The sequence below is a fragment of the Strix aluco genome, chromosome 23, assembly GCF_031877795.1.
Source record: "Strix aluco isolate bStrAlu1 chromosome 23, bStrAlu1.hap1, whole genome shotgun sequence".
Classification (NCBI taxonomy): domain Eukaryota; kingdom Metazoa; phylum Chordata; class Aves; order Strigiformes; family Strigidae; genus Strix; species Strix aluco.
Genome location: NC_133953.1, coordinates 3,186,389 through 3,213,675, shown reverse-complemented (window position 1 = coordinate 3,213,675; position 27,287 = coordinate 3,186,389). Strand labels below are relative to the sequence as shown.

At 45.9% G+C, this 27,287-nt stretch overlaps 1 protein-coding gene across 1 annotated transcript; it reads left to right on the top strand.

Annotated features, from left to right (window-relative positions):
- On the top strand, positions 1 to 23,421 carry TRIM29 (tripartite motif containing 29). The gene is made up of 9 exons (XM_074848848.1): positions 1 to 855; positions 8,296 to 8,391; positions 9,634 to 9,867; positions 10,231 to 10,429; positions 14,307 to 14,390; positions 17,821 to 17,886; positions 19,123 to 19,224; positions 20,347 to 20,423; positions 23,314 to 23,421. The coding sequence occupies exons 1-9, from the start codon at positions 1 to 3 to the stop codon at positions 23,374 to 23,376; spliced, it is 1,776 nt and encodes a 591-aa protein (XP_074704949.1). The 3' UTR covers positions 23,377 to 23,421.
- Positions 23,422 to 27,287: the final 3,866 nt, after the last annotated feature.

The following is a 27,287-nucleotide window of genomic DNA, read 5'->3' as shown; positions in this document are numbered from 1 at the left end:
ATGGAAACGGGGAGTGCAGCAAGGACGAATGGTACCACTGGGAAGCCAGAGGATGTGAAGAGTCCATCTGCCCCCAAAAAAGAAGAAGAAGTGAAGAAGACCACAAACCCTGGTGGAGGTGAGAAGGAAGCTATGAAGGGCACTGGCAGTGCTTCTTTGGAGACAGGGCAAATCAAAAGCTCCCTCTTCTCTGGGAGCGACTGGAAGAGGCCCATCATTCAGTTTGTGGAGTCATCCGATGAGAAGAGATCCTATTTCAGCATGGATTCGGCTGACTCAAAGAAGATGCAATATGCCAGCGGACAGATAGGAGACATGAGGAGACCACCCCTCTCCTTTGCAGAGAAAGGCGATCTCAGGAAGCCCCTCTTCTCCTTGGATTCCAAAAAGAGCTTCCTGCCTAGTGAAGGGGAAGGGAGGAAGTCGTTGTTCTCTGGGGGGCAGATGGGGGACCTGAAGAAAACTTCCCTTCCTCTGGTGGAGACAGGGGACCTGAGAAGATCCACCTTCAATAAGCCTGACAGAGCAGCTGGGTCACGGCCCAGAGTGAAGCTCGAGGATGTTCTGTGTGATTCCTGCATCGATAACAAGCAGAAGGCTGTGAAGTCCTGCTTGGTGTGCCAGGCTTCCTTCTGTGAGCTGCACCTCAAGCCCCATCTGGAGGGAGCAGCTTTCCGGGACCATCAACTCCTGGACCCCATCAGGGACTTTGAAGCAAGAAAATGCCCTGTGCATGGGAAGACCATGGAGCTGTTCTGTCAGACAGACCAGATGTGCATCTGCTACCTCTGCATGTTCCAAGAGCACAAGAACCACAGCACAGTGACAGTGGAGATTGAGAAAGCGGGAAAAGAGGTAATGCTCTTTTTATTACACGTTCCCATCAGTCCTTCCAGTGGATCTCAATATTACACCACAGCTTTTGCTCTCCAGCCTACAGTCTCTCCTCAAATCATGTCTGCAATGTAATTCTGGGATGCAGGGGTGGTGGATGGGAAGTATTTAGTGGAGAACTGATATTGCCTGGGTTCTGCTGCAACGGGATTGTCATTCTCCTTGTGGCTGGTTACAGCAGCATAGCACTGGTGTTGTGTAGCAGACTGGATTGGGGGGGTGGAGAACCTGGTTTCCACCCCTGGTTGCACCACAGACTTTCAGCAGAAGCTGAATTAAAGCCCCACATGTTAAGTTTTTTTAAAAAAAAACTGTCTCAAATTTTGACAGTGTTTGTGCAGCGCTACCCACAGCCAGAAAGGTGGGGCACTGCTCAAGTTCAGGACCTCCAGAATAGAGGTAGTCAGATCAGTGGTTGCTCAAGTTGCTAGTGGCTGCGAGGTTACTACTGAAAATTGCCATCTCAGCTACTTAGAGATTATGGCTTTTTGTTTTTCTTTTCTGTTATGGTTATAATAGTGTCAAGCCACACCTATGGGAAGAGTATTTTGAAGTTTAGATGAAGAGAAAACCCTGGTGTAAACACAAAACATTATAATTTCCCCTGAAGTATTACTACAATAGGCTTAGAGAATAGACATCTAAGGAGATGAGGCTGGTATGGGGAACAGTGCTCACTAATGAAAAGCCTTTCACATTTGTCCGCTTAAAGTCATGCTGTTTGCTTTCTGGGTGGATGTATGATTATTCCACTAGCTTTAGTAAAGATCAGGGTTTCACATATTTGGTGCTGTACATCCCCACTGTAAAAGCGTATTCTGGACTAGAGACCTTCAGATCTAAGCAGACAGGACAGGAGAGGTTACAGAAAGGAGATCCATGAAACAATAATGCAAAACAATTTGTCTAGAGTCACACAGCCAGTCCATTGCAGAAACTGGAAGGGCACTAAGATCCTCTTAGGCACAGCCCAAGCCAGCGCTCTGATGGGGTGAACAGGCAAATACAAGTACCTGTTGCCAGAAATTCTTGAGTTACCCTTAACTTGGAAGAACACTTTAACTCTTTCTAAGGTGCTAGGAAAATTTATCTCATGAGGCTGAAAGAGCATCTTGTCTAGAGCTTATCTCCATCTTCCTGTGCAAATTTTCGGTCTTTTCTTGCAATGTCATCTCCAACTTGCAGCCTTGCTGAAACCAGACAAAGTTTCTTCCACGTCTCAGCCAGTCTTTCTTGAAGAAATTCCCGCAAGGATTGCTAGCCTGCTGTTTGTTTCATAATTGCTTGTTCTTGTGTTTTTGATGTCAGCTCTGCACATAGCATATGCCTAACTCCCTGAGGAACCAAAGCTAGTCAGAGCCTTCTTCCTATGGTTGGATGGACCTAGAACACCTTAGTTTTAAAGAGGCAACCATAGCTGGGCAGAGATGACTTTATGTAAGATTTAAACGATGTTTGATTTCTTTCTCCGAGTCCATGTCCCGCTCTTGTTAGCTCCATGCTTTAGTTCCTGTACTGTCCTGTGCTGTTTCTGCTGCTGCTAAGCCTAAAGGATTTAGGGCTTTATCAATATGAATCATACACATGTGCAAGTTTCTCCTGACAACGAGTTTTGATCATGCTGTAACTTGAGTGAGCATTCACTCAGACAAAAACAATTAACAGGATAGCTGTTGCTTACAAATGTTTATTCCTAGCCCTGATTTATTCCCCATAGGTGGAGCCTTAGCAAGAACCACAAAGAGGAATGAACATTTCCAAGTCCCTTGTGTGCACCACCTATTCTTTTCAAGTCTTGCAAACGAGCCGAGCTGGAATGTGACCACAAATTGAAAGAATGGCAAAGTGTGGCTGGTGCTGCTGGCCTTTGTGGAAAGACTAAGCAAAAAACCCACATCAGGTCATCCCTATCCCTGCCCTGTTTTCACAGCTTGGCATCCAAGCAGCTCCAGGGTAGCTTTACTCCCTCCAGATTTGCTAACTATGCCACTGGACTAGCGAGCAGAATACAGCTGTGTCCAGACAGTGTTGGTTGTCAAGGAACAGTTGGTTTATCCACAAGGATTTCCCAGTCCCTGGCTATACTGTGATTCCAAATGTGGAGAGGATTGAGCAGAACTAGGCGGGGTTCTATGCTGTGATGCACTTAAGCCTGACTGTTACTCTAGGTGCTCCGCAATTTTGGTGGCACAGAACTGTCACATAATAAGGTGGAATGTGCTTGTTTTAGGTACATCTATTCCTTTTGTATTGCAGAATTATTGCAGGTTGTAGTCCTTTCATGAGTTTATCTTTGCTGTAGGCCTGCAGGGAAGAGAGGTGCTGTACCTCCAGTGTTGGGAAAGCAAGGGATAGCTTAAGATCTCTCTGCAGAATTAGGTAACTCTGCTCACTCCACAATGCAGACAGAGACAGTACAACTTAAGAGAAGAGGAATGCAAACGAGCCAGTATACAGACACCCACTGGTTAGAGCATTTAGGCAAGCAGTGAAAAGCCTGTCATCTCTCTGTCTGTGAGACAGAGGGAGAACATAGCAGCATCCTCCACCTCTCGGGAGCCTGGGGTGAGAATCACTCATCCCCCCTTTCCTGGTGTGCTGCTGAGCAGACAAGAGTGAAAGGCACAGGGGGTCAGAGACAACTTGGCAGTGAAGACAGAGACATTTTTTCTGAGTTTCCACCCAGTAGTATTTGCGTATTTTACCCAGCAAACCTTTAATGCCTTCCCCAGATCCACTTTGCATTAGTTTCCTGTTACAGATTTAAAGGAAAAGTAACACCCCCACTAGAATCTGTACGAGAAACAACCAAGAAAAAGGCCGTGAGTCTGGGTAACAACCACACACAGTTGAAAAGTGAGAATTGTCAATAGCAGCTTGTACACTCAAATAAAACCCTCTGGCCAGCTTGATTTACCAGCAGAACTAGAGCCCCCCTTCCAGACTGCATCCTTCATTTTGAAAGGGGATCCTTCATTCAAAACCTGTTTTACAGGCCTATTCTCAAAACGAGACGACTTCACATATGCCTGCCAGTCACAGAGCTGTAAATAACCTGGTGTTACCATCCAGCGCCAGCCTTAGTACTCAGCATGTCAGGTCAGTTCTAGTGAAAAGCACTTTGATTTTTTTCTTTAATTCTTTACCTTTAAAGAAAAGTTCACATTGTACAGCAGGTTTAAAGAGGCAGCAGAGAACTGCCGTGCAGAAAGGGGAGATGGGTGTTCCTTGTTTCAACAAAGCGACTTTTAAAAGGGGAGACTTCACAGAGCCTGAACTAGGCTTTGAAGTCAACCGTTCACAGAGATGGATCCAGAGGGATTTCCGTCTGAGCCCTCTCTATATGCTTCCACTGTCTGAATTGAGAGCAAACAAGAGTGTATCAATATGGCAGCGGAAGGATTTTTGGCCTTTCTCACTGGTGCAAGGTTAGGGCACGATGTGGCTGCAAGACCTTATCTACACTAGTTGTGGTTGCTCTGCGGATGCAGCTTAAAATAGCTGCTCTTTCCACAGAGATGGTGCAGTTACCTGCAGGATGTTCTTCCTAGCTGGAAGGCTGGGGAAGCTGACCTGCTGCAAATCGTGATTTAGAGTAGATTTGCCTGTTTGCCTGCATTCTGCATTAAGGCTTCTACAGTAAGGGCAGAACCCAGGGAAAATCCACCCGTTTGCAAGTAAGGAGTTCTCTTCAAACTGTGCAAACCAGCGAGCCTTTTCTGGCCTCAGCCCACGCGGTGACTCGTGGCATTTCTGCAGGATTCTGGCAGAGTCTCCAGGGATTGTAGCCCACTGACGCCCACCTCTGCTTAACAAAAGCTTAGACAGAAAGTGTAATGGTAAAACCAGCAGAAATAACGTCTCAAACAATTTGCTGATTTCTCAGCCATGTCATTTCCAATACAGGCCCTGTACTAGGACAAGTAGTTTAAACACTTCTCCAGCTTCATTATTGCATTTGGTTGTTGCTGTCAGGTAATTAGCATAGCTCTCCCAGGCTAGTGACACAGGGGTGTTCCCTGATTCAGGGACTGGGTTCCCAGAGCATTAAGACATGATGATGCTTGCATTGCTGCCTTGCAAAAATGAGTTGCATCATGATGCAAGACTCATAATCTCACATCTCCAGGTCCTTTACAGCACAAGGGCTGGGTTCAGTTGTGGATGTTTAGGCGTACACTCTGAACTTTCACTTAGGCCTCTTGACTGTCCTAATTAACTCTAATACAGGATCCTCTCTTAGCTCAAAGACTCTCAGTGCCAGCATTTCTCAACTTGCTATGGTCAAACCGAATGGTCTAAATTTATATTTCCTAGATCTTCTTCATTGTTATTGTTATTTCTGCACTGCAAGGACTCCCCCCACAATGGGTGGAGCTGCTCTATGATCTTTCACCAGGAACCTTCTGAAATCCAAGTCTCACCCAATGGGTTTGTTCTGGGTGGTCCATCACATACAGAGATCAGGGGTTGTTGACCTTGGAAAACCTGAGAAATATGAAGAGAGGTAGGAGAGAAGTTTCTTCATAGGGAATGAAGCTGAGAAGTTGACTGTCCCTAGTACCTGTAACCACCCTACTGTAAATGTAACACAGGATATACACGGACAGCTAAAGAAATCTTCCAGCCAACCCCAGAATTTTTTCTATGGGAAGACTAGTTTTAATGTTTGTACTATCATGCAATGAAGCACCTCCCTTCACCTCCCTTGCCCTTGCTGGTGTCTGTACTAGTGTTTTCCTTTTGTCCTCAGTATGGGTGCTTTAACCCAAGCCAAACCTGGATGACTGTGGTATTTGCTTTCTGGCTATTGGGACTATCTCTGTAATTCCATTTGCAAATCATAATTCTCATTCTAAATTGTAGCGTGGGTCCACTCTTAAATAGTTGTTACATCCCATCCCAGAGGCACCCAAACTACCTTTCTGGGTGAAGGGATATTATAACTGCAACAAGTTGGTAAGAGTTAGCTATCACTTTTGAGCAAGTAGTAGTCTTCAAAACTCCTTTGAGACTTAATTAAAAAGCACTATAAAAGTATAATATTGTTATCATCACCTTCCAGCCATCACCTGACATTTTTTCCTGTTACCTTTCTTTTCAAATCCCTTGTGTTTGGGAATGTCTATGTGGCTGTGGTAGGTCTGCTCTTCTCAAAGAAATCCCTCCAGTCCTCCTCTGTATGATTTCACTCACATTCTTGTCATAAGAATGTTCTGATATTTAGGGATGAGGAAGGAAACAAGACCTCCCATTACTCAGGAGATGTGCTTTTTACTTTGCTAACAACTAATGCCATCTGGATGTAGCTCTGTGACTCAAGGAAGCAACTTGCATTATAGTGTAATTTCTCGCACTGGTTACTGCTGTGCAATGGATATCTGCTACTAAAATGCTTTTATCTCATTGCATTTCCCTGCTATGCAAAGATAGTTGCACACCTTTGTGTCTTGATGCAGAGGACATCTCACAATGCACATGAGAATGGAAAAAAGTATGTATGCCTCCAAGTCGGTGTCTTGAAAATGTGAAAACTATAGGAACAAGCTCATGCCTTTAGTGTCTTGATCAGTAGTAGAGCAAATTTTCTCATCTTGATAGCTATATGGTTCCCTGGTGATCCTGTAGGGCAAAGCCCTTCCAAGCCATTCCCCAGAATATGAACTTTAGCTCATGACAGCATTCAGCTGACTATTGAAGGTTGTCAAGGTGTATGGATAATATTTAGAGGGCCAGTGCTCTCCTAACTCTCAAAAAAGGACAATTACAGTGACAACGTGAGGATGCAGCTCTTCTGGCATTGAGATATCTTTGAGTACATTTGCCTTTTTTTTCCACCTTTCTTCTCTTTTATCAGGCAATAAAACAACTATCAGATTGTTTTCCCTCTATAAATAGAGATTTTCTAAATTAAACAGCTAGAGTCAATGGCTCTCAGATGCAGCTGTGCTTGATTCAAGCTCAAGAAGGTGTTCAGACACTACAGTGACTGGCACCAAGACAGGAGCCCTGATGGGCTGATTTCCTTGGTCTGAGCTAGTTGACAGCTTGTTGCCTGCTCTTCATCATGTGATGCTGTTTCTTACTCCTTGAATGGAGAGTTGAAAACTTTTAAACTCCCACCCTGAGGGCAACTATGATCACAAGAGAAGTCCCAGGTTTTCATGTTGTGTTGTGTTCTTGGATGGGCAGTAAAGCAGGGGGAACTACACCTTGTATTTAACAGCAGGGAGACCTCACGGTGTTAGTCGCTGTGGAAGTGGATTTATCCACCCCTCATCTCCTCTGCCTCTTAACTGTTGGCCTAAATGTAAGTGCTGTTGGGTAACACAACCATTTGCCAAAGGATTCCACATGAACAGTGGGTTTCCAGAACCTTTCTAACGCGACATAGCTTGGTTGTGGAATACAGGTAATTTCTGCCAACTGAGTATTTCTGAAACAGCTCTGGGGATAAGTGTCCCATAGACAGATTGCCGGTAGTTACAGCTGTCCTGTGACCAACCTGTACACACATGAAACACAGAAAGATCTTGAAATGCGTAAACAAAAGCTTTGTCATGATCTGTTGGGCAGGGACGTGGTGAATATGAACGACCGAGGGAGGGGTTGCCCAGAGTTAACGGCGCAAGGCATTACTAAACAGCCAGGTCCTGGTCTGATCCAGAGACACGGCGTGCACACCAACCGGCGTGTTACACCAGTGCATGGCTGCCCAGCCCTCCGTGGGCTCCAGTCCTATGAACTGCCTTGCACGCAATTGTCTGGTCTGAGATTCTCTGGGAAGCCAGTGCAAAACGAAATGCAAATGAATCCCAGTGAAGTTGCTGATCTAAGCCAAGCATGGTTGACTACACCTCCTGCCTCCTCCTTTTGTGTTTTTTATTTTTTCCAATCATTCCCCAGCTTCATCATAACATGAAAGCTCTCAATTCAGAGCAAATTAATCCACAATCCTGTCTAAACAGAATTCCTGCCGGAGGCATCGTCCTCTTGTTGCAACACTCGTCAAACGTCATTCCGTAATTACATGAAAACTGTTATTGCTGCAGAGGCACACCCTGGGATGGGCCCTTCACTGCATACACAGCTGAATTTTGAAACAGGCCTCTTCCCCCTCCAGCTAATGACTCTAATGTGATTAAAAGCGGCACCATGACGGTAGCCTAGTAGGTGGGTGCTTCTGCTGCTGTCTTTGCTGAGGGAGCTGAATCTCTTGACCCAGCCAGAAGCTCTGGGATCTTGTCCAGTGTCAGCACATGATCTCCATTTCAAGCAGTGCCAGGAACCTGTACCTCCCAGCTATTGTTGTTCAGGGCCAAATGCATAAGTGGAAGCACAGCACCTCTTTGAAGTAGGCCACCCTCAGCCCCAGTTCATGAGACTCCCCTCTTCTCACAGGCTGAGCTTTCACTGCAGAAAGAGCAACTGCAGCTGAAGATCATTGAGGTAGAAGATGAAATGGATAAGTGGCAGAAGGAGAGGGACCGTATCAAGGTGCGTATGGGATATTCTTCTAAGTCCACTTCTCTGTTTCTCCTGTACTTGTCCCTTTCTTTTCCATTCTCTCAAACCCCTCTCCTCCTTTCCTCAATTTCCCCGATATATCCAGCTCTTACTCACTCCATCCCTTACCCAGTCTCTATCTCATCACTCTCCAAAACTCACTCATGCCAGGTCTTGGAAACAACAACTCCTACTGAAGTCATCTTGCAACATACCCTGCAGGAGATCAAGAAGAGGCAGCACAGCCTTGTTACAAAATGATCCAAGGCACCTCCCTGCTTTGGGTCCCTTACAGTTCTTCAGCCACCAGTAGCTAGGCTGATTTGGAAACAAAGGTGTGCTGCTTTTTTTCCTGCTGGACCACACACAAAAATAAACTCCAGGAGGGCTCTGAATTGCCCAAACAGAGATAAAGTAACAGGAACAGATGGAGTTACACCAACAAACATCTTATTTACAGTGGAACAGCTTACTTCCATACTGATATAAGGCTCCTTTATAATTCTTTCACCATGCTAAGGGTTAGAGTATAGTAATGGTGTTAATTGTTTTCATTTATACCCTAACTGAATAGAGCAGTGAAAACACTATTTGGAGACACCCCAGAAAATTTGCATAATATTAATAGGCAAAGCCATTCTTCTCCCTTTTATGTGGTACATGCACATTGGCCTTGCCAGTTCTGCTTTTTGTCTGCTTTATTATTATTACTATTATTATTATTATTGGAAATCTGACCTAGAAATTTTAACTCTGAATATAGTTACATCCACAGTCCTTTTGAGGAGTATTTCAGAAGGGCCTAGGGGTCAGGTTTGTAAAAAGTTTTTCAGCACCTTTCATCCTTTGAAATGGTGGGAATTTGGACCTCAAATTCTTGAGGAGCCAGAACCATGATTTAGAAGGTTAAACAGGGTTTTTAAATACCACCTAAGAGTGCATTTCATGAGTTGAAATAAAAGATATGCTCTTATGATCAGGAAGACAGTATGCCCTTTAGATTACATACACATAATTAGTGCAAGAACAAGTATTACTTCTCTTGGCACAACTTCTCTGGTGCTAAGACTTACGTACCCAGAGTCTCCATAGTCACAGTCTGAATGCTGAGAATGCTTGGACATATCCCCCTCTATATCCCTCTATTAGCAAATGACTTCCCGAGAAGTTTAATATTTTATCTCTCCTGCCTCCTTTCCTGCTGCCCCCTTTCTCTGCCCCTTCCCTCCGCAGAACTACACCACCAACGAGAAAGCCACAGTGGACCAGCATTTCAAAGAGCTGATCCGTGACCTGGAGAGGCAGAGGGATGAAGTGAAGGCTGCCCTGGACCAGAGGGAAAAGATTGCATCAGAGAACGTGAAAGAAATCGTGGATGAACTGGAAGAGAGGGCAAAGCTTCTGCGGGAGGACAAGGAGAACAGGGAGCAGATCCACCAGATCAGTGATTCTGTGCTCTTCCTGCAGGTTACTGAGATCCCATTTTCCTTTTAACTTTTCCAATAAGGAAGGATTTGTCCCAGAGACAAATCCTAAGTTGGTGTAAGATGCTTTAATCTTCTCCAGTTCAATGCATGTATATGGCAGGAACAGACCCTGACATTTGAAGCTGTGTCTGCTCTGGTAGGTGAAGAATGAACTTAGGTGTGCCAACGCCTGCTTTTTTTTGTAGATGGCTACAGCTCACGGGTAGAACATTTGTCTGCCCCTTCCATCTTCACTGTTCTCCTTTACACTTCACACTATTTGGAGTCTAACATTAGACAGTTCCTTACGATCTAGCCTGTCTCTTATGTTTCTCGGTAACCTCTCCTCCCTTCTTTTTGGCAGGAGTTTGGGGCTTTGATGCGGAATTATGTCCCCCCTCCATCTCTCCCAACATACAGTGTGCTGCTTGAAGGGGAGAGCATGAGCCCATCTATGGGACTCCTCAGAGATGATCTCCTAAATGTCTGCATGAGGCACGTGGAGAAGATCTGCAAGGCAGACCTTGGCCGCAACTTCATAGAGAGGAACCACATGGAGAATGGTAGAGTATCTGAGATCTTCCCCTTCCCTCTCTCCCTCCCTCAGCAAAGCCTAGCACAGAGTCAGAGGAGATGAAGTGTGATGAGCGTGCTCTCACAGAGCAGAGAGTAAGTAGGGACCTAGGGAAAGTGGGAGAAACACTGCCTGTAGCTGGAATTCATTCTGGAATATCAGAGCTATCCTGCCAGACCTATGTGGGGATAGAGCCAGTTGAACTGCCAGGGATTTAAAATATTTCATGTGTAGGGGACCCAGGGGTCCAAACTAGCCCTGCTTTCTTGAGTACTGTTTCACGTTATGGCTTCGCAGTGTTTAATTGGCTCAGCCACCTCCGGCATGGGACTTCAGATCAACACTCCTCTTTGGGGTCGAGAATGGTGGCCCTTCTCTCCTGCAAGAGGCCAGCAGGGGCCCTCTGCCTTGCGCCAGGCTCCACGGAGCCCCTGCAAGTTTAGCGTGACAGTTTTCCATGTGGAACACTGCACAGATATACTAAGGCAACTCAGTGGCTCACTAGGTAAATTGAGGACGCAGTGGCAGAAATATGAATGTAGTCACCCCGGTATGGCAATTTTGAAATCCTGTCATTAGCCTATTTGTACAGCTCGGTTAGCACATGTGCTGTGCTGGTATGACATGCCATTTTACAACAGCCTGTTTCAGCCACTACTTGCCTGGCTGGAACATGAAATACCCTGCAAGCACCTGTCACTGAAAATCTAATAACAGATTTTCCAAGTAAAAAGGTCTCCATTTTGGTGTTCAGGTTAAGCTACAACTTGAACCAGCATAACTCTCCCTGATCGTACTTCTCTGTGTGTTCTGCTAGGGAGAGCTTTGTTTCCTGCCTGCCCTCAGCCAGGGTATTCAAGGGACCTGCAGTGCCAAATGGTCCTCACACTTCAGAGATGCTTAAGGATGGGTGATCTTTCTTATGTGAATACAGGGATCATGGTCAATACAAGTTTTAGAGCCCACTTACTTTCTGTGTCTCCCAATTAGTTCTGCAGAAAGGACTTGTCTTGCATCAAGCTCACACGTAAGATTAGGAGGACAAGGCACTAGAATGGGACTCCACAACTGAGGCTCACTTTCCAAATCTCCCACAAACAGCCTTTGTAACCTTGGGCAAGTTACTTAATCCCATGAAATGACCTCTTGTATGAAGAATAATAGGGATCAGAATTACTAGTTATCTCACCAGGCTGCTATAAAGTTATAATCTATAAATAATTGTGGAACCCTAGATACCAGAACAATAAAGGTCAAGAAGCTGGATAGGTAACATGAGGATAAATTGCACTCTGCTGTTCAGGAGAACGTGTGGTTTGAAATGATGCAGGAATAATCTCAAGTCCAGTTCATACAATACAAACAGGCGAGGAACTCTGCTGCAAATCTGCAAGATCACTGTTATTTCATTCAAATTCCTAGTACTCACTAGACACTTCTCCCACGTTAATACACCACCTTTTTCCTGGGCAACAGACATGCAAATCACTCCAACTTCCTTACAGAAAAGACACATCCACATTACAAGATGATATGAGAAACAAAGAGGGGAAGAAACAACCAAAAAAAACACCAAACCCAAAAATCCAGAGAAAAAGCAGCCCACTGAAAAGATACATAGAGGTCAGAACAACACGGGTTCAGTTACTGGTCAACACACAAATGTTTTTCAGAGCCTGGGTTTTGTGAATCAGCCTGTCTGGCATTCACAATCTAGAGCAATAAGAATGAGGGTGACATGGGACCAGAGAACATTCAGATCTGTAATGATAATCACTAGTGATTCTCAAGTGAATCATCAAGTGACAGCCTGCTGCCTTCCTACATTATGGAGAGTAAGTCCCTGGCCCCAAGGAGTCTGCACTGCAAACAGGTTGTTAATATTTACCTAGCACCATCATTCTCCATCAGACATGGATTAGATGGACCAGATACTTCTGGTCCAGAGAACCAACCTTTCAGAAAAGTCAAGAATCACATTCAGAGTGCTCACGATGCATAGCCAGAGCCATACCCTTAAAGTAGCACCAGAAATGGAACGTGTCTTCCAACATTTAACTCTGCAACATACCTGGTCAGATTCTCAACACCCCGTTTGCTGAGAAATTTGGCTATAACTTAGTACAAGTTGATGACAGGCAGCTCAGATACAAAAATCACTTTTGTACATTTTTTTCTGTCTTCTTCTTTGCTCACCTGGAGATTTGCAGAATTTGCAAACTCTGGATGGCATAATGCCAAAGGGGTTTTGGATGCCTGACTACTCACAGCACTTCTGAAAACTAGATGAGTAGCATAAAAGCACTTTGCATTCAAATTACCATAACTTAGGAAGTTACCTTCCATCTGCTGAGCTGTTTTTTGCCAATCCTGAAGCAAATACATTTCACTTGGCCATTTGTACAACCCAACAAGAGTATGCATATGTTCAGTTCTAGTAGCTCTGGATAAAGACTGACTTGATCACTGATCACTTTTATTTAGGGTGCCCTCCATGTTACTGATGCCAGAAGTCCTCGATGGTATTTGAAATCCATGCGATTCAAGTGCCAAAACATTTCTGAGCAGGGCAACAATTGACTACTGCCAGAAACCTGGGCATTTTCAGAAACTTTACTGAGGACTTAATGGACACAGCTTGGAGTCTGCCTAATGAGAAGAACAGTGGTATCCACTCAGTTGGGAAATGTTATTTAAGGAGAGTCTCAGAAACTTCAGAGCTCTCCGTTTTTCAAACCCCAGTTACACTTGAAAGAGGACAGCACTCTGCATCTAGTGACTGCAAGGAAATAACTCCACAATTACTTAATGGATTTAATTAACTCAGACTCCCCCTGAGTCATTGCAACAAATTCATTTGCAACCGGCTTGATCTTCTAGTGTAAAAAACTTCCCAGGAAGAAATATTATATTAATGGAATGAAACCTGCTTAATAGCAGACTCCAAAGGGAATCCACTTTTTTTTAGTTGTAACAGGTACCTACTTAGCAGTGTGGCAATGAGGCAAATAATCAGAGAGCATCCAGGGAGTTTAAATAACACAGAAATAAATTTAAGAAATAAAAGTTTGTTTTGAATCAAAAAATGGAACTATTTAAACATGGGAACCAAATTTACCCCCTTGCAGAGAACAATAGCTTTATATAACACTTGAGGCCATAAAATAAAGTATTTTTATGAGCAAGTTTACTGATAGAGCATCATTTCCCGTGGATCAGTGTCAGTAAAACAAAATCAGGCTGTGTAATACCTGGCAAAAGGGTAGTTTCATCTACTTTGTGTGAAGCCTGAACCAAACACCCCTGTCCAAGAGCCCAGGAAGCTAGAGCTGTTTGCAACTCAGGTTTAGCATCTTTCTTTAAAAACTGAAGAAACCAACCCACTGAGCCCTCCCCAACACTGATTTTCTTGAGCTTTGCAATACTTCAGTTCGAGATCTGTGCACAGGTTAAACACACCAAAGAAGCCAAACCCAAACCACTACTTCTGAAGTGGGATACGTTTTTAGCCACACAGCAGTATTTTGGTAGGAAAACGCCTCAACCCTCAAGTGTCCCTTTGGATTTTCAGGAGACAGTGTATCTACTGAATGGCCAAATGCTTCAGCTGTGCTATGCCTCCGAAGGAGCTTTCTCTTTTATCCCAGGCTGAACCTCTGGGTAGCTACAGCACTGCTTTATTTCCCAGCCAAAGAGTCCCACAGAAGAATGAAAAAAACAGAGGAACTTGTTTTCAAAGAGCAGAACCATTTTCCTGCAGCACTTGAGGAATCAATTCCAATCTGTTATCTCCTTCCCCCTTCTCCCATCCCTCTCAAGGCCAGCAAACTGCCTTCTCCAGCTCACGCCCTGCTCTGCTTCTCCAGGTGATCACCGGTACATGATGAACAACTATGAGTGGAACCAGCCTGACAACTTGAAGAGATTTTCCATGTTCCTGTCTCCCAAAGGTATGGCACCCTAATGGTGGTCAGGCTTCCTTCAAACACAGCATAGGAAAGGAACTTCATTCATGATTTGTCCCCAGATTTGCTTTCCCTCATATTTCCTGTTGTCCCCTGGACAAGATCCATCCCTCTCCATTTGTTTATGCAGGGTCCTGTCTCCAGCCTACAGAGCTTTGAGAAGTTTTTGCCTTTTCATTTCAAACAAGGCAGCAAAGGTTCTCAACTCTGTGGAGGAGAGCTGGAGTAACTGAACTCTTTCAAAGAGTATAGTTTGTGAATATAGGGGAGTTTTAACATGTGTTACTAGGTTGAACTCAAGTGTTATTCTCCACCAGAAGCTTATCCCACTGTGCTATCAAGTGTGAAAGCTACGCCAGGCTTGCTTTGCATTAGGATTTGACTTACACCAGAAAACATACTTTTTTCCTACAGCGATAGAAGTGAGGAGGTGTCCTAGAAAAGCAGGAGTCTGGCCTTTCTGAGCTCTGACACCAACAACAAGAGCCTTGGTGATTTGCTTATGTCCCAATTGTTACCTGAACACTACAGGATGAGTCTTTGGAGTGAATGACTGTTTTCAACACATTGGGTTGTAAAATGAGAGTTGTCTAAGTGTCAGGACCTCCCGTAGGAGAAGCAGAGTGCTAAAAGCCTAGGCAAGGCAAAGCCTGTAGAAACAAAAGAACAGAAAGAGTAGCACAAAACAAGCAACAAAATTTCCTCTGGTCCCTAGAGAGCAAGGCCCTGCCTGGATTTGCCAGGTGTTTACAGCTGCTGTGCTGCAAAGCCAGATGGTGGGCAGGGCGAAGGGATATGCCAGCAATTAGCAGTAGCACTCCCCTGCAGGCATATTTGAAGTGTGATGTTGCCTGCTCTGTCGTTAGGGATTGGGAGGATAACCCAGATCCCAACACTGAGCCCTTTGTCTGGATTTCCACTTTGCCCATCTCCTCTGCTACCAGCCCACGCCTGGCAGCTCGCTGGCAGCCCTGCCTGGCGCCGTGGGGGTGAGGATGCTGTTCAGAGCAGATACCAGAGGCGGCATTCCCAGTTCAGCCTCAGCACGCCTTTAGCAGGAGTGTTTCCTGCAGCCCCCCAAGTTGTCATCAGAGGCTGCAGAGGGGCGCTGTGCCAGCGGTGGGTTCTTTCTGCACGGAGCCTGTCTCCAGACACCACCTGGATGGTTACAGCTGCTGTTCTGCCCCAGCTGCTTCAGGGCTTTACGGGCCCTGTGCTGTCAGGGAAACACGTTCTGCTAAGCGGAGCTGCTGATGCTGGGGAGAGACCACAGGCTCAGCCCCGTGCCCAGTATCCAAACCCACTCCCAATGTTAAGGGATGGTTGAAAGTTTGTTCTGAAAGTGCATGGGCTGAACCCATCCCTACCCAAAACAGGGCTCTGGGTTCAGGTGGAAACGGCCCAACATGCATTTGAAGAGCGTGGCAGCCCTAATGCCAGGCAACACCATTCTGCCTTCACCCTGGGACAGGGCTGAAACCTGACGTGGCAAAAGGAAGGGAAAGGCCGTTGGCGGCAGTGCCATTGCATGGCATAGCCTGGCTGCTCACTGCTCCCCCCCCGCAGTGCCTGGACCCCCCTCTGCTCCTCTCTAGAGGATCAGTTCCTGAGACCTGGGAGCAGCGGGTCCCTGGCTCCCAGCTAGGATCCAGGTTCCCAATCTCCAGGACGTGTCAAGAGCCAGGAGGGATCAACAGGGACTGCTCGATACAGGGTTTCTTATTTAGTGCTGTTTATTGGAGCCAGCGGGGACAGTTGCTGGATGCAGTCAGCTACAGAGTAGTGTGAGGGTTGTACCTTGCAGCTCAGTGGCCCACTGCTTCCTGCAATGGACTTTTGAATATACAAATACTGGGGGAGCATTTGTTCCGCCTACACATCTACGTTTTCCTGAGAGCACAGACATGTTGCCTTCCAAAACTACTCATTCTGTATTTTCTACCAACAAAGTTACTTTGTCAAAAAACAACATTAAGCACATGATTGCACACAGAGTCTCTGCTGAAATGGGGGCTGAACAGCACCAGATTCTCCACCAGGGTGAGGGCTCAAACATGACAGAAAGGAACCAGCTGCTGAAACCACACTGATGGGGACTTTGGGAACAGAATGAATCAGTAGGCAAAACAGGAGACATGACCCACTTAGCTTGCATGCTGGCTAGCAAAGGATTATCCGATGAATAATGCAATATACCCATAATCATTTAACTCTCTAGAGCTTTCTGTGCTCTATCAGTGTGTCATGTAGAAGTCCAGCACTGCCTCCGATTGCACCTTTTCTAAGGAATTCCATAAAACGGGAGGAAAAAAAAAAAAAAAGAGGACCACCCTTTGCATTGCACAATATGCCCAGAATCCTCGAATATGTCACGATAGTTTTGTAACACACCCTTTTTTTCGCTAGGTTGGATGACTGCAAATTCTGCCTGAGTCCACAGCGGCAAGTCTGTTTGCTGCATTGAGGAATGCTACCCAAGTAGTGCTTGGCACTAATTGCAGTGGCCCATCCTAAGAAACTGCTTAGATTTGAGCTAAACCTATAGGTTTTTAAGCCCTGCTTAAATTCAAGGAGCCTTCCACTGCTCTTGTCATTAAAGACAGTATCACAGAGCATCTGTCTGCAGGGATGACATAATGAGGCAGAGGGGAGACATAAAAGGTTTCAAATGCTGCCTAAAATATAGAGGAACAATCTGTTCAACTACTCAACACTCCTTTCTGCTCTCTTCCACTGAGCTTTCTTCTCCTGATGTTGCAAACAGTTTGGCCAAAGCCAGGAGGAGGTTGGAAAGATCATCTCGTGCCTTTGGAAGTCTTTGAATGAAGAGTAGAAGGGACTCAGGCACACAGAGACAGAGAACTGCTTAAATAGAAACACTGCTGAAATAGAAAAGCAGTCCACAGGATGGCAGCATAACAGCTCAAAGCATTCATCTCTTTTTCACTCTTGAGTCCAATGTCTCACAAAAGGGGTACAACAGCACGAGCCCATCACAGCATGATGTCCTAGTGAAACTCTGGAGTACATGCCTGTCACAGTGGCCGAGACAATGTGTGCTTGAGCAAGAAATGTTCCTCTACTTGTGTCTCTTGAGCTCTAAATCCAAGCCTCTGCCTGCAGATCTCTGCAGAATAGTCATGTTGAGTAGGCAAACCTGAGTTGGCAATTTAATGCAGCTAAAGACAGCTCTGTGGCAGTGAGAGCACTTTATTCTCCAAATGAGAAGTCTATTCACCGTTCCCTAGAACCCAGAGAAAAAAGACCAGGCTTTCCTCTACTCCCTGGACCCAGATTTCTGGTTTGGGGCTGCTTCCAAATTGGTGGGGACTGTTTCATAGAGCAATGCCAGGCACAGGCCTTTGAGCCAGCTCATCAGGAGCCGACTGCTGAACTGGATGCTCTTGTTTTACAGCCAGTTTCAACCCACGATCATGGGAATTTTCCTCCTTCCAGGCGACTGAGGAAACACTTGGTACGGGTAATTCCGACTTCAGTTTGAAAGGATCTAACCCCCCGTGCCACAGCTTTCTAGCTGGCTAACCAACCTTTTCTGCTTCCCCTCTCAGCTGTCCTGTCACCTGTCAATCCCTCACAGAATCATCTCTTAGCTGGCTTATCAGCACCATCTGCATACACCCAAACCCAGGGTCTCACTGTTCTAGGTGCTATGTATATAGGAGGGAAAGGCACCCCTGGTCCTCATTGTTCAGACAGTGAAAGAAGAAGATGGAAAACATAGGTGCCAATTTGCAAAGATCCTGAGATACCTAACCAACTGCAACCGACGGGAGTGCCAACACCATCCAAGGCAATCTGTGGAGGTTGTGGCAGAACTGGGAGCCGACTCCAAATACCCTCAGGCAGTCTCACAAGCACAAGCTCTTCTCTATCACACGTACACCTTTTACTTAGCTCATACGTTCTCAAAGACGGAGCCTGCCCTATGTTCACTGTCTGTACAGCACCCAGCACAACGGGGAGGGGGTGCTTTGAGCTAGTGTACCCAGAACCAGCAGTGGCGAGTCATGCCTTTTCTTCCCAGCTCCCTACCTTCCTTTTTCTCACCTATATTTTCTTTGCTTCGTTCATGCTCAGAGGGTCCTGCTTTTCCTTTCGTTCAGAGGCAGCCTACAAGCATCCACGGCCACTCTACCTGGGGGAGCTCTGGTGACTCACAGCCACACCTAAGTCATTCCTGCTTTTCATGCCACAGGCAGGGCTGTCTCCCTCTCATCATCTCTGCTTTCAGATTCATTCTGGCAGCCCGGGCCTGACCCCAAGGAGGCCAGGAGGGGAAGCCTTGCTTTAATTTCAATGGGCTTTGAATAAAGCCTCAACTGCTTGGAGGCAAGGGAGCTTTGGCAGTTACGTAGTTTTGCCTCATTAGTCCAGTCTCTGGAGATGCAGTTTACCTACGAGGAAGCTGCTGCTCTTCAGTCACACCTGCACTCTGGGTCTCTCAAAAAAAAGGCTCTTCCCTGCCTGCCTGGAGCTTTGGGATCTCTTCACACTCGCACACTGTGTACACTGGGACCCCACAACTGACTGCTCTCATCTGCCTTTTTTTTACTAAGAGAAAAGGGACAAAGCTATTGGTTCCCATTTTCCCCCAAGCTAGAGGAAGGGAGTTTTACAGGGTGTGTTTTGAAATGCTTAGGCTTCCCCACTGCAGCATGCAACACCATGGAATAACACAACCTCTTCTATCTTCCAGTAGGCAATGGTACTAAGCTGCCTTTTCAGTTCTCCTCGGTGGGACAGAATCCGCCTGGCGACTTCAGCAAACAGTCTGATGGAAGCCTCTTCACTAAGACCGGTACTAGGCATTTAGTTTTTCCCCCCCTTCCTTCTACCTCTTGTTTAGGTGATAAGACATTTAATCCTGTAGTTTCTCCCCCAGAGGAGGCCTGGAGCAGTCCTACACGTGGCTCAGATCTCCTGCCCTGACTGTCAATCCCTTAGATACATGCACATGTTTACATGAACAACTTACTCTGCTGAACCAGGGCAACAGGAGTTTATTGTGTGTTTAAAAGTATTAAAAAGTTTTATCTAGTGAATAGTTGAAGGGGTTTTAAATTTTGTTTGTAACAGGTAGAGGTAAGAATTTTAGAGGCGTGGGGACCAGGGAGAGAAAGATAGTAGGAAACTATGTGCATGGCCATTTACCACTCTAGCTTCATCAGTGTTTTAAAACAGCTATCATCTTGACAGAATAATAGCCACTGAGCACAAACTTTAAAAAAATATGCAGTAGCTGCCTGTCCTCCTTCATCTGAACCAGAATCCCCCGTTCACTGTCTCGTAATCCTCTTTTCACTACCACTAGTTCAGTTCAAGGGCACCAGAGGTGGAATCCAAAAGCATCAGCACCTGCCAAGCAGAGTCAGGTTGGATTAATTTGCGAATGGGAGATGGTGGGGAAAGGCCATTGCCTCATAGCACTGAAACTGGTTGTGATTCGGCAGGGCTGGTGTTATTTTTGAATCAGAATGGAGCTGGCGTGGTAGAAGGGGGTTAGAGCTTATCGTGCTGCCAGAGGTACTGTCATTAATTTCTGACAAGAAATCCAGGCCTCGGCTCCTTGCTCTAATTAAATAGCCTATAGTGTTCTTTGTAAGAGTCAGAATGCTTCGTTCAGGACTTGGCCTAAATTTAATTGGACTGATTGCATTCCACCTCTCTGCCTTCCTCAGACATTTTAATTAGACAGACCTTCTTTACTCCCTTTTCCTAACTGATTGGGTGGTGGAATACACATCTGTCTGACTGACGGCTGTTACGTCCCACCCCAGAAATGGCTGCATTTCAGTGTTAAGCTATATGCAATACTAATTATGTGGCACTGCCAGTCCAGCTACTCATCTTGAGGCTTGCAAGGGGAGAGAGGGATGGTGGCAGGGACTGATCTGTAACAGGCTGTTTTATGTTGTCACAGCTTATCCTTCAATAGTGAGACATCAGTCTGCAAAGGTGACGCCACAGACATGGAAATCCTCTAAGCAGTCTGTATTGGTAAGAAATATACCCTTGGTGTGAAAGCATGTGCACAGCTTCAGCAAAAGAGCTATCTGTCCTAGGGATACCTGAGACTTCAGAAACTAGGGCTTGGGTCCTTTGGAGATGGGAAAGTAAAAGCTTCAAGTCAACAGCTTCTATTATTTTTTTCTGTGGTTAACTGCATCCACAGAGGGATGCAGATTAACACACGCACCTCCTGCCTCCACAGCTCTGGGATGTAGGAATAATCAATACTTCAAATTGATATTTTGAAAAGATTTTGCCCTGGTCTAAAATTTGATCCAGGCTTCTAGAAGCTATACAAATACTACAGCACACATGCTGCTATTTGTAGTACTTTTCCTCCCTGCAGAGACATCAGACTTTTAGTCGTCTGTGACATCTAGAAAGCACAGATTGTGTAAATGACACCAAAGACAACCATATAAAAGTATCTTGCTAATTATGTCCTGCAGTGGGCAGATGCAATATCAAAGATGAGGGGTCAAACTACGATCACTAGAACATCTGTAAGTCACTCATTCTGCACTGTTCGCACAAAACAGGTAACAGTTCATTACAAGAGGCAGAGGACAATGTTATTTTAGGTCTTGTAATCTTAAATATACAAGGTTAACAAACAGTTAATGCATAACCACGAAACACTAAGTTCGTGTGTTTTCCTTAACATCCATTCACACTGTGCTGCATTAAGATCTTGCATGATCTGCATTAAGATCGTCAAGTTTTTGCCCTCATCTCCACAGATGAAATCTATTTTTTGAATTCTGATTATACATTTGTGAAAGATTATTTACTGTTCCCTGGAAATAAGACTTGTAGGCAGCAGAGGGTCAAGAATCAAGAGCATTCCCACACTTCAAGGAAGAAAACAGAGGAAATGCACAACAGGTAGAAAGTGGCTAAGGACTGCAGCTGTATGTCTGCTAAATTTTCAAGGCCCCACCAGGAGATGAATGCCTGTGAAAGGGATGTTTCTTGGTAGACTGTATCACTTCCAGAAAATCCAGCTTTGAGTCTCTGACTGTGCTACAGCAAAAAAAAAAAAAAAAAAAAAAAAAAAAATGTATCCTAGGAACAGCAAAGTTTTGCAATATCTTCTCTCTTGTGTTTGATCACCCCCTTTCTAAAAGATCATCCACTTCATCACGTGTGTGCTCAGATGGAGACTCTTCCCAGTGATTGCAGATACCACCAATGGTGGTGTTATACTGGGGACTCTGGTCAGTCTCTGTTAGCACTGGGACGTGAGTGGGGTTGTTTTAGCAATAAGCACCCCCCTGCACAACAGTCAAGCGTGCTGTGCTTCGTGAGCACAACCCATAGTTTCCTTAATCCCCACAGAGAAAGCCTGGGTAACTTTGCCCACATGAAGTCACCAGTCTTTTTCTGCCTCCCTTTCTCTCTCATGCATACGCTCAGAGCGGCTATTTTATTTTTATAGCCTATATTCACCAGATAGCCCAGAACCGAACAATTGAGTTGATAAATATAAGCATTAAGAAGTCCCAAAATAGAAGTACATGCTCTGGACTGCAGTAGCTCTGCAGGAGCTTTTATGGTCTATTGGGCCAATAATCTAGCTTTTAAAATAGTCTTAAATATGTATTTAAGTAATACACATTCTAAAAGTTCTGTAAATATGAATTTTCACAAAGGACTACACTGTTTAAGGAGGAATGTCTTTTTAACCCACAGGGAGTTCTTTAAAATGAAGCCCCCCTCTTCCATCTCTTAATTATATTGGAAATTAAAGGCATAAAATGAAAAGAATTTTAACAAAAGGGAGCATTGAGCAGGAGGTATTGGGAGCCAGCACTGAGCAGCGAGGTGGGTTGGGTTTGCTCTGCCCATGCTTCCAGCCCCCTGCTGTGTCTAATATTAACTAGTACACTGCACAAAAACACCAGCATGTTCCTGGGGGGGTCTCTCTCACCTTCTGCAAGTGAGATCTGGGCATGGGATCAAACCTAAGACAGATCAGACATTACAAAACCACAGTTTCCCGATTGCATTGGTCACTGCTTCATTGGTGTAACCATATTCTCATCCAGGCTAGAGATTTTGCCTTGAACAGTGCAACCAGCTATCACAATCAGTAATTTGGCTTTTGTGTTTTGCAGTCATCCCAAGCCAGCATTAGGCTGCACAACACAATTTTGCCACGTGTTGCTTATTTGCAGTGGTGCAGATAAGAATGAAATTCCAGGGGTAGGTCCTGATGAGAAGAGATACAGTTAGGGACGGCAGTAACGAGCTGGACAGACAGAAAACAGCAATTCCTTTAGGCTCTGCCCCTGTCTCTCCACTTACGCTTCTGTTTACACAAACATTTAGTACTAGGCTCTGCAACATACGGAGGTGTGAATAAACAATACACCATTGTGTGAAAATTTCCATGCACAAGAGTTTTGGCTTGCCAGCCAGAGAGCACAAATAAATACCATGCGACTTAGTTGATCACTCACATAACTGTGCATGGCTTTAAGTGTGAAAACTCCCATGAGCTCTCAAGTTAGCGAGCAATTAAAAGACACTGTCAGTAGCATAAAAATAAAGGTGACATTCCTCTTCTCCCAGAAATCTCTCATCAAATCATGAGTCATAGTCTGCGATTTTATATGATGCACAGACTCATTTGGCTCAGGAATGAGGTCCATGCAAAGCATGTGTATAAATCAAAAAGCAACACCATTTGCATTTGATCACTCCAGCACCTCCAGTAGTGAAATGAGGTGGTGTTGCTCTGCAAGAGGAAAGACTGAAGGTGTTAAGATAGGAGCATGTTAACATATGCATGGTTGGGCTACCTAGGAGGGTAAAGTATAGGTGGTCAGAAAAAGAAGGTAGGTCAAACTCACATGCCCCAAATTCTCCATTGCAGTCACATTACCGCCCCTTTTACGTCAACAAAGGCAATGGAGCCACTTCCAACGAGGCACCTTGATTCCTGAAGATTTAGGGAAGAGCTGGCAGCACTTGAAGTGAAGACTCAGCTGCGGATTTTCATGGATGTACCTGCTACTGTATTAACCTTACTGCTCTAATCTCTGCCAGGGAGAGGGAAGGTGCAGAAGGGAATAACCTTTACTAGAGGAAACAAGGACTTTTTCCAAATCACCTTGAAAGCTCTGCAGGCCTTAACAATGTAACCCCATCCTCTGCTGTCACCTCCTTATTCCCTCTCTGTCAATGCCCTTCCCTTTGCTTCTGCAGAGCGAGCTGCTCTGCTTCTCATGGGAAGCATGCATGCTTGGGTAGCACCCCCCTCCCTGACTTTACTATACCCGTTGCCCCACTGTCCTGAGTGTGTTTATATGATCATACCTGTAAAGTCCTAGTGAAGGTCCCAAGCTGGGTGTACCTAAAGGTCTTCCTGGAATGGAAAGGCCCCAGCCAGCCACTGGACCAGTGACAGGCTAAAGTTCTTCCCGTGCCTCTCTACCCTGTCACCTGGCCCTGCCTGGGATGGGGACACACAGCTCTCACTGGGGTCAAGTCCCACGCTGCCACCTCCCTGAGGTCCCCGCAGACTCCCCCAGCCCATGCCCGTAGCAGCACGCTTCCCCAGGGCCCTCCGTCAGCTCAGCTCTGCTCCTGCTACCTTCCAAAAAGCCATCCAACAGGACCTATTTGGAGCTGCTACAGCCCGGGGCCAGCTGCTGGTGGAGGGCAGAGAGGCTTTCTATCCCATTAAAGTACCCCTCTAGCCACCTTTTCAAATTAAGAAATAAAAAGAAAATCCATCCTACTAAAATAAGATTGATTAGATGCCATAGGTGCTAGGTGCTTTTCTGTTTTGTTTTGTGGTGTTTTTTTTAATCCCCCTAAACCAAAATTGATTTATATATTGTGGTTCAGGTACTTTTTTCTGCAATGGGCAATGAGAATTAGTACCATAGCTTTTTACTCAGGATAATATTTTTTTATTTGTCCCCTGGATAGACGAATCACGTCACCACCCTGCCTGCAAACCAGCCAGGGCTGGTTAACCTTTCCATGATCTCACTGAGATTATTCTCCTTTCCCTTGGACAAAGCTGAGAGGTTTGGTCCATGCTATGCAAAAATGTCCCCAGCCAGTCAATGGGAGCAGATGGCCCCTTGCAGGATCAGAGCCCTCAAACGGTGGTAAGCAGCTGCAGAACAGAGAACCAAGACCTAATAGCTACTTTTCATGGTTTGCTCTGTTCAAGCGGTTTTTGGAATGGCTTCCCCCTACCTTTCCTACCTGCAAATGCTTGCAACACCTTGTTGAGAGAAGTCACACCTATGACTCTCTGAAGATTACTTTCTTGCTAATCCCTGTGCAAAGATACTCGCTGCTTTTTAATCGGACACCTCGGACAAAACTTTTGAGGCTGAAACGTGGTTGCTCTAGATTATGTGAAATGGCACTTATTTTATAATTATTTTTTTCCTTAATGACCGGAGGGGAAGGGAATAGCATGGTAGGGAAGGATGTAGAGAAAGGGAAGTGGGATAGAGTTGCCAGGAATACACTGAAGGATTTGAGTATGTGTGTGAAAGGATAAAATAAGCCCCCTCCAGATCTCACTGTTTTGCCCGGAGCAGCGTCCAGTAACCACTTGGGTCCCTTATGTTCCAGTACAAACTTCCACCACCTCCTTTCTGTTTTCCAAAATGCGGGCATGATCCCTCCCTCTTCCTCCTCTGAAACTTGGATATTAAAATCCCCCTCTTCTTCCCTGCCCTAAAGGCCTGCTGCGGTGCCAGCCGGGATCTGCACTGCCCCTCGCCCAGCACACGAGTGGCCAGCCTGAGGGAGCGAGTGACCCCTTCCTCCCACTGTCCCCTCCCCGCCGGCTCTGCCCTTCCCCACCTCTGCAGTCCCCACGGCCTGTTTGCTTCCCTTCCTCTCCTCACTTCAAGGGCCTCACTCAGACCTCGAACACACGACTTTTCACACCAGCACACTCCAGCGAGGGGAACAGAGCTGCTCCCCATTGGCGTTAGCCTGGGAGGACACCAGGCCTCCCCTTCCAGCCCCGCCGGTCTCCCCCTAAGCCTTTGCCTTGCCGGAGGAGTGCGGGACGGGGCACAGCTCCAGCCCTGCTCTACCTCGCAGTCCTGGGGAACTAGCTTTGAGGTGTATTGTGCATGAACTGTTTTTGTCGTGTTTGTCTTGATCAGCAAAGCAAGAAGAATTCCACCTCCTCAGACAGGACACGACTGCGCTGATGTAAGTGAGGCCCTTCACGTGTGCAACACATACTGCAGAAATAAAGGAGAAAGCTCCATGTCTGACCAAAAACCCTGGGGTTGAAGTCTCTCTCTGTCTTTGGTGTTTGTATGCTTTTAAGAGTCTCAGTGAGGTTAAGTCTCTTCAAAATATCTTTTATACAATCAAGGGGTTTGGAGATCCCATTTTCCCAGCTTCTAGAGGCTTTGTTTTCACTGCTTTCTGGATATTTTGAGTCAGGGTCATGTCAGCTCAGAGAACTCCCACATCCTTGAAGGTCAAAGCCAGACTGATGGACTCACTTCTAGTACAATACTTTAAGACTACCCTGCAGATACACCCAACCAGGTCAGTTCCCCAACACCAGTGTCACACAAGTCCTTCCCTGCAAGGGCGTTTCTAGAAACCCCTCAGCCTGCAGTTGTTCATGATTTCAGTGCTTCTGCCCTGTCAGAATTAAACCTCACCAGTTCCCACTGGAGGAAAGAGCTTGCTCACATGTGCACAGGCCAAAATCAGCCTGGAAGAGACCACGCTGAGAGGAGACTAGCTGAGCTGAGGCGCTGTTTTGCCCCAGCCTGGAGCCATGTCACCTTGGGAGGTTGGTTTTGGGCACCTTTGGGACCCTCCACCCACTTGAACCCTTCTGGGGATATAGGCCTCCAGTTCTGCACAGCTCAAATTTCTTGCCTATATCACGGCTTCTATTGTCTCTGAGAGAATAAAACCATTTGTGGGAGAGAATAAACCCCTTTGTGGGCTGCTAAAGATGCAGATTCAAGGCCAGACCCATAGAGGTAGCCCTGACGGCCGCTTAAAAGAGCAACTGTACTGTTGAATCTGTGGGGATAAGAACAGAGGCAGGCAAGGTTTGTTCATTTGCCCTAGATAAACTAAGGCAGGCAATATTCCAGAGAATACCTGGCATATTTCTTCTCCCAGGTACTGGATACCAGCTATTTTTCCCCAGAGATTCGTTCCTGAAGAGCAAGGATACTACCAATTCACTTGAGAAGCCAGTAAATTCTTCTTGTTTACCCCACATGGGAGTTACCAGAGAACAGAGCTCAGCTCTTTCCCATCAATTCCACTCACTGCCTCCATTACTGTTATTACTGTGATTAAAAAGCAATCAAAGAGAAATCTTCTTTCTGTCTGAAATTGCTGCAAACATCTCAGTTCCACCATTTAAGCATGAGAAGAGCAAGTGATGAGCACGCTCCGCACTCCTGGACTCTGTGACACTAGAAAAAAAAATATTGGAGCTCGTTGCTGAAGCAGTCTGAGGCAGCAAGCAGGACTGGCCACGCCAACAGCACGGGGATGGAGTAATGAACCTTGAAGCTGCAGGGCTGCATCGTGCCGGCTTAGGGAATCTGGTCAGAGCAGCCCCAGACATGCCATAATGAACCTGGAAGCGCGGTCTGAGCTCAGCGCTGCTGCACACCCAGCTCGGAGACCAAGGACAGCCAGCCCAGCTGAAGGAGACAGGACTGCTCCTCTCCCTCTACTCAGGCAGACCGGAGGGGTTAGATCTGGGCTTAGGCAGCAGCTCTCCATCCCAAGGAGATCCCTGGGAGAAGGGATGGGGGTGATGGGTCTCTCTGATCCAGCCAGCAGCTGCAGAAGAGCAGCGGACACTTAAACACCCAAAGC